General features: G+C 31.3%; 1 protein-coding gene across 2 annotated transcripts; it reads left to right on the forward strand.

The window, feature by feature from the left end:
- The first annotated feature begins 820 nt into the window (after positions 1 to 820).
- Positions 821 to 5,515, forward strand: LOC131060404 (uncharacterized). 2 transcript variants are annotated; one of them, XM_057993633.2, is made up of 2 exons: positions 821 to 982; positions 3,809 to 5,515. In XM_057993633.2, exon 2 carries the CDS (start codon positions 3,877 to 3,879, stop codon positions 5,302 to 5,304), a length of 1,428 nt encoding a protein of 475 aa, XP_057849616.2. In that variant the 5' UTR covers positions 821 to 982; positions 3,809 to 3,876; the 3' UTR covers positions 5,305 to 5,515. The 2 variants fall into 2 exon arrangements, with proteins under 2 accessions (XP_057849616.2, XP_057849615.2); XM_057993632.2 differs by having other exon boundaries at positions 822 to 982; positions 3,855 to 5,514.
- Positions 5,516 to 7,628: the final 2,113 nt, after the last annotated feature.

Genomic DNA, 7,628 nt, shown 5'->3' on the forward strand with positions numbered 1-7,628 from the left:
AATATGGTGGTCCAAGCTTAGGAAGTGGGCTGACACCATTGCACCTCCATTTGAGAGTGTATATTTTGAATAGTAAATTTTTTTAATATGGATTATGTATTATCAATAATATATTTAATAATTAAAATATTAAGATTAAATCTATAGTATTAAAAATAATTTAATTTTTATTATAAACCTCATTAAAATATATTTGTAACCTTAAAATTTAACTCAACATCTTGATTTTATGTTCAACATTAATCTTATACTTTTATTGTAACACTAAACCTTAATCGCGAACAATACTACATTTATACTATGTAGTTCCCCACTTACTTACTTGAGTACCTAAACTAACCTAATCTCATTTTAATATGCATTAATATTAGGACAATGCTACCACAATGTTAGTTTTAAGGCTACCACATTGTTAATTTTATCAGGATAATAATGATTTTAAAATTAATATCATTTGTGATTGCAACAAAGTCTAACTATATATTTCCTCAGTAATTGAAATCATACTAAAAATATTATACAAAATATTAAATTCAAATTAATATTTATCAAAATTCTAAGATATTTAGATATGTACAATTTTAAGTTCCGACCTATACCACTTATATAATTATTCAACTTAATAAATAAAATAGAAAGTATATTTTAGTGTCGGCTAACCATTGCACCTCCTTCTCATGGAGGCACTATTTTAAATTACTTCTCACCAAACTTATATATTTAAATTATTTTGAGGAAAGACTTTTCTAACGAAGACTTTTCTTTTGAGGATAGGAAAAGTCTATGTATATTTATTTTTAGTTTAATTACGGTCTGGTTTTTTTCCCTCGGAGCAAAGACTTTTCTAACAAATACCATATTCAATTTGAGGATTAATGTACCTAATGTTTTGCGGGCAAACAGCGATCTGCAGTCTGGATAATTGCAATTGTGCGGAAGGAAACGCAGTGACCAGGAGCTGCAACGCCAACAACAATACCAGGTATTTTGAAAACTAAGACTCTGTTTTATTCAAATTACTTTTAATTTCTTACTTAGGAACAAAAAATTTAGAAAATTTGCTACCTTGTGATATTGATTCCTCGGAAAGGGCTAAGTGATGGCTCAAATAATTTGTTTGGAGGGCAATGGTGACTCAATTTAAACAGTTTAGGATAAATCTTTACAGTTGACAAGCCACTTCCTTGAGCGCTTCCCTCGCCGTCCCCTGTTTCCGCATAGGATTTTCAGACTATGATCGGAAAGTTGAAGATAAGCTCAATTGAGTGTGTGATCTTCAATCGGACGGTGCAGGATCCCTTTGCCCCTAGAATTTCTTCTCCCAATTTCTTTGCGGTGGATAATTTGCTCTCACATTTTGCAAATACGCTTAAATATTTTGTATCCTGATCAATCGGAAAAATAGCGGAAAATTCCGATCAATCGGTATTCTTGTTGACGAAATCGGACAGCGGAGCTTGCCAACAGTACACATTATTTTTCTTTATTTAAATTTGCAGAAGCTTCAGATAAAATACACAACTGTGCTATACTGTTTTTGAGCTGAGCTTCAGAAAAGAAGATTTAATCTTGTACACAGAAAATAAGAGATTTTAGGTTTTAAAAAAGAAGATTCAAACTTGAACACCGAAAACGGGATTCAGGGAGAAGGAATAAAATTATAAGGAAATTGAAAAGAATTGAATGAAGAATGGAAAGTTAGAAGATTTGTAAATGTTAATTTAATATAGTATTGATTGTAGGATAACATATTTTAGTGGTGTATTCTATGAACATTCATTTGTGGTTCTCATTTAAGTAATTTAATTCAATCTATTATCATATATATTTGTATTTTTTAGGAGAATATAATTTATTTTTTTATTAGACACATTTTTATCTATAATTTTTTCTAGATCTTATTTGAGTCCATGTTCTACCTCATCTTTGTAATTTCTTAGAAACCATTAAGAGCTTTTGCTGATCTATTTTCATTAGAAATGTTTTCAACTATAAATAATTTTAGATATGTTTCAAGCTCATCAACATCTATCATAATTGAATTTTTGTATTGATTGTCTTTTTGTTTAATGGAAATGTCATAACATAATCCTTCTTAATTTATTTATTCTATTTATTCTCACCTCTTCCATTCTAGTAAATTTTCTTTCCTAAGTTTGTTTCCAAATTTCCCAACTTTAATTTTGAGATGTTTGACCTCATTTTTCTAGTTTCCTATAAGATCTTTAGGGACCTCTATACTCATTGGCAACATTTTCATCTAGAAAAATTTCTAGATTTTTCTTGAGCCCATTAGCATCTCTTATATTTGAATTTTTGTTGTAGTTTCCATTTTTTTAAATGGATGTGGCATAATACAATATTTTTTATTTCTTTGTCTTCATTTTTCTTACCTCTTTTACCTTGATTTTTCCTTCCTCAAGTTCTCTCTACATCCTCAAACTTCACTTTTTAGATGTTCCACCTCATCTTTTGAGTTTCATATAGGATCATTAGGAACTTTTGTTGATTTATCTCCATTAGCAACATTTTTAACCATAAATATTATTAGATCTTTTTTTATTTTATCAACATCTATCATAATTGAATTTTCATCATAATTGCTTTTTTTTTGGAGGTGCTATGACACAATCCTTATTTATTTATTTATCTTCATTGTTCCTACCCCTTCCATTGTGACATTTCCTTTCCTTCTCTAAGTTATTTCCAAATCCCCTAACTTCATCTCTTAGATATTTGGCCTCATTTTTCTAGTTTCTTGTAGGATCATTAAAAAAAAAAATGATCTTCATTAGCAATATTTTAGCTATGAGAACTTTTAGATTTTCTTGATTTTGTTAGCATCTATTATAGTTGAATTTTCTTCCTATTTTCCTTTTTTGTTTAATTGAAGTTTCATAACACAATCTTTATCTTTTTGTTCTTTATTCAACAAATATTTCTCTTTTTGGTAGATTTTATAAAAGGGAATTCTCTCACCAAGAAACAAAGTGTCCATATTCATAATTTTTTGCATTTCAAAGGAATACACTTCATATTCAATCCATCAATTAAATTTAGACTCCTTACAATTAAGACAATATTGTTTGTTGTGTCTTAGATTTAGCTCAAAATAAATCCAACCATAATTCATTATTCCTTTTCCATTTCTAAGATGGTGGTGTCTTCTTTTATTCAATTCTCAATATTATCATTAACATACCTTGGCCAAATTTAATGATGAATCTTGTATGAGATATCTTGATTGGAAGGGTGTTTCTTCATTCTTAGGTAATGTGTCTTATATATTCTTTACCATTTGGATGTCTTAAGTTTTAAATTAATATATAACTGTGCTATAATGTTTTTTTGTATAAAATTGTATAGAATATCTAGAATTATGTAGAATTTTTTGTAACAATATTTCAGATTACATTCTATGATCTATCATAAGATAGAATCAAAGAATGTAAGAGATCGTAAAATTAAATCTTAAAGAAAGTAAAAGTAAAATAAGAAAAACATAAAGAAAAATAAAGATCAATAAGTTAAGGGATTTGTAAATACTAATATGAACAATCTCACACTAACATATCTCAGTGATGTATCTTATGAATACCCACTTTAGCTTTTATATAAGCAATTCAATCTATCACTATTGTATATTTATATCCTTTGATAAAATATGATGATTCTCCCATTTTAGATTTCTGTTATGCTTTCATTGAAATTCTTTGATTCTCGATAACTTCTCCATACTTTTAAAATAGTTGTTTCCTTCTTATCTTTTTAACAGATGTTTACTATGGGTTTCTGTTACTTGCTTTAGTGTGTCAAAGACAGATAATTTGGATGTTGAAATGCTTTTGCATCAGGTTGCCGTCATAACCTATAACAATGGCTTCCCAGAAATCCAGCAAAGAGTCTCGTAGCGAAGTCCTCAGGAGAAAAGGAAATGAGATATATCGACAAGTTTCCAATGGTAGTTATGGACCTTGCCTTCTCAGACACAAATTAACTAAAGCTCATCAGTTGTATGAAGAAGCACTCGACGCTGCAGGATCCACCCATAGCAATGAGAAAGCTTCGTGCTATAAAAATTTGGGTTCAGTGAATTGGCTATGGGGAAAAGCAGAATGGAACATATACATGAAAGAAGAGGGAGGCAACGAAGCTTTAACAGCGATCTGGGCTGCCAAACAGCATATATCAAAGGCTCTAGAGTTCCATATACTGGCTCTTAAATTTGGGGAGCATGGAGAGAAACCTTCAACGTGGCTAAAGCAAGAAGAAGATACTTTAACCGAGATTTTTGAGTGGGTAAAGGACCAGCTCTCCAAATACAATATATGCTTCGAGCCCATATTGATGGAGCTCTGTATAGAAATGGAAAATGCGGGTTCCACAAGCAGCCAAAAGAAAAAGGAAATAGCAACTATCCTACTCTGTCTTCGACTGGAATTCATCTTCAAGCAGAGCATCAAATGCATTGCGGAGGACACAGAAGGGATAAGAATGGAAGACATTGTTTACAAACGCTGTTTGAGTAAACTAAAAGATTGTTACCCACCCTTAGTCAAGGCAGAGACTATTGTCTATTCTACAAAGGATAAGAATCTGATAAAAGAATTTGAGAGCCTGAAAGAGCAGGTTTTATTTCATCAGTGTGTATGTGAATCAGTGCAAGCACGTTGTCAAGGAGACGATTTGCTTCGGAGAGCTTTGCTTGACTCTGAAGAAATTGGCGTGGAGCTTGTGTGGGATGCCATTGACTGGTATAGGCATTCTATTTCTCTCAGCAAATACAAAGATCTGGAGAGTGAGGCCATCTCACTTAGCCGCATTGGCAAAGTATACTCATCTGTCTTGAAAATGGACAAGCAAGCCCATCATTACCATTATGAAAGTGTCAAAATTGCCTTGACTATCATGTGTCCCCATATAGCAGAGTCTGAGTGGTACAAATACTCATTACAGAAGGTCGATGAACACCAGAGGAGGAAAGTGGACGAAGAGAGAAAAGAATATAAAAGAAGACATGCAGAAGATGCAAAAGGGCTTCAAGAACCAATTAATGTGATCAAGCGTGAAGGGGAAATGAGTGCAGAGTCTTTCTTGCAGTTCATTTACAGAGAGCACATTCATCCAGATCCTAGAAAGCGACTGATGGGTAGCATTGAAACTAAGGACTATGTTAAATTGGCTCTTAGAAAAGCCATAGTAGCATACCATCCTGATCATAATGCCCAGTATGACCGGGACTGGCAGGTTCTCTGTGAAGAGATTTCAAAGATTTTGAATCTCAAATATGAGAACTTTAAGTAAGAAACAGTGAAACTCTATTCACTCTCAATCCTTTTTTTTGCACTGTTTTGGGATTATTTTGGATTCACTCAGAACATCGGTTTCTATATGTGGTTTGCAATTTTTGAATGAATTTATCCATGAAGGATTCCATCTATTGGAGCTAGATAACTTTGCCTTAGGTAATGACAATCTGTTGGAGTGGGATTTGTTTTGTATTTATGCTGTTTTTGTTTTTGAATTTGATTATGTGAATGTTTTTATATCAACATTTTAAATCACATTTTGTGATCTATCATCAAAATGAAATAAAGATTTAAGAATTTATTTTGATAAAAAACTTATTTTTCTATTAATGAAATCTGCCAAAATGAATTCTGAAGGTCAAAAATGCTTTTCAGTTTGGAACTGCCTTGCTTTGTCTTCTAACTGGTGCTAGAGCTTTGAAGGCCATTACCTATGGAATTTCAGGGTGTTGCTTCTAATACTTCATCTTCTATGTTGTTGATGTTGTTAACTTCTGCCATATTTTTTATGTCATTCCGTTACTCATGATTTCATTTGCAATTTGTATACATTTAAATCATATTGTGTGAGAATAAAGAATTGCATGATGGTATATGTTAAATTGCCACCTAGCTTGGGCTATGTAAATTCTATAGAAGTGGTAGCACGAGTTTGATTAGCTAGTTCTTGTGTGGTTATTTTTATGGTTTATGGGGTGATACATCTTTGGTATTGAGTATATTTATTTCAGATTTGTTTGTAGATTTTTTTTTAAATTGTAAAAGATCTGAACTCAGCACCATGTAGGTGCCTACAACATGAACTATGTTATTAAATCAAGTATCTTTAAGCATGATGGTACAGAGTTGAGATATGAAGTCTACTCAATTATACTTTAGTCAGCACAGTGAGATGTGAGGAAGGCTTTGTAGACTTTTTCAAGAAATGTTTTTAGAAGAATTTATTGTTTCAATTTTTAAATTTTCTGATTGTTAATTCAAATGAACAGTTTTAACAAGATTGCATACCCATTTTATCTCACTTCTAGCCGGGAATTGGAATGGGATGAGTTTGCAAAGGGAAATAACCTTTTTTTCTTATTAATTGAACAATGCATAAAAATCAGTATTATTAATATACATTAATTAATTAGAATAGTTGGTAAAATAGTATTATATTAGTAAAATAAATGTCTTGGGTTAGAGCATTAGTTTTAGGAACAATAATAGAGAATGATTTTGATGGATTGTAATTTCATGATATGAAGTAGAGAAAATAGTTGTATCTAGAATGCAAATTGTATGAGGTTCAATGTAGAATTATAGCTTGTTGTGGGTCAATCCCACAACTCTTGGTCAATTTTGCATCGTGCAAATTTGCTTTATGCCTCATGGATTTGAGTTAGCTTAATACACACTTTTACTGCTTGATTTGACATGTAGGCTACTTTTTACTACCTAGTTAGAACTATTGGGGCATCATTGAATTGCAAGGGTAAGGGTCATTTTCTCTTAGATTGATCCCCTTGATTAGAGTAGCTTTGACACTCATGGAACTAATTGAAGACAACACTCTTTAGTCATGCAAATTTCTTAGAATCATTGGATCAAGAATTAGATTCCTTTTGGTTGCAAAGTGAAGTGTTCCTAGAATAATTGGATCAGGAATTAGATTCATTTTAAAGATCCAAAGCAAAGTGTCTAGACTATTGCTTCTTGCAATGTGTAGGTTTTTCAATGAATAATCCATGATGAATGAATGTACATTGAATGCCTTTAAATACAAACTTATAGCAATTAATCATGCAAACATGCACATAAGTGGTTCATAATGAATGGTGGGGTAGAAGTTTAAAAATTAGTCAAAAAAAAACTATAACATTTTGGTGCAATTATACATGGTGTGAGATCAATTTGATATGCCATGAGATTGAATTGGTATAAGAAAGTGTCAATGTGGAGATGGGGATTAAATGTCTAGACGTAGAGGGTGATAATGGGTAAAATTAAGGCAATTGTATTGAAATGAGTGTTGGTATATATAAGATGTGTCAAATGAGTATGAATAAACTTATAAATGGAGAGGGGTGGTGAATCAAAGAATGAACCAAACTTTACACAATAGTATGTCATTTGTCAATATGTAAATTAAGTTATTCCATCAAAATAGGCTCAAAATTGAATGGGAATTGTTTGGGTAAGAAAAATTTCACTATTATAGAGTTATATGTAAAGAATACCAAAATATTATCATAGTTGGAAAATTAGAATTAGTATGAATTTCTTAAATTATAATTATAATATGTCAAGTCATAGCAATATCTAGTTAAAATTTGTGAT

This window comes from Cryptomeria japonica, chromosome 4 (assembly GCF_030272615.1).
Source record: "Cryptomeria japonica chromosome 4, Sugi_1.0, whole genome shotgun sequence".
In the NCBI taxonomy this organism is placed as follows: Eukaryota; Viridiplantae; Streptophyta; class Pinopsida; order Cupressales; family Cupressaceae; genus Cryptomeria; species Cryptomeria japonica.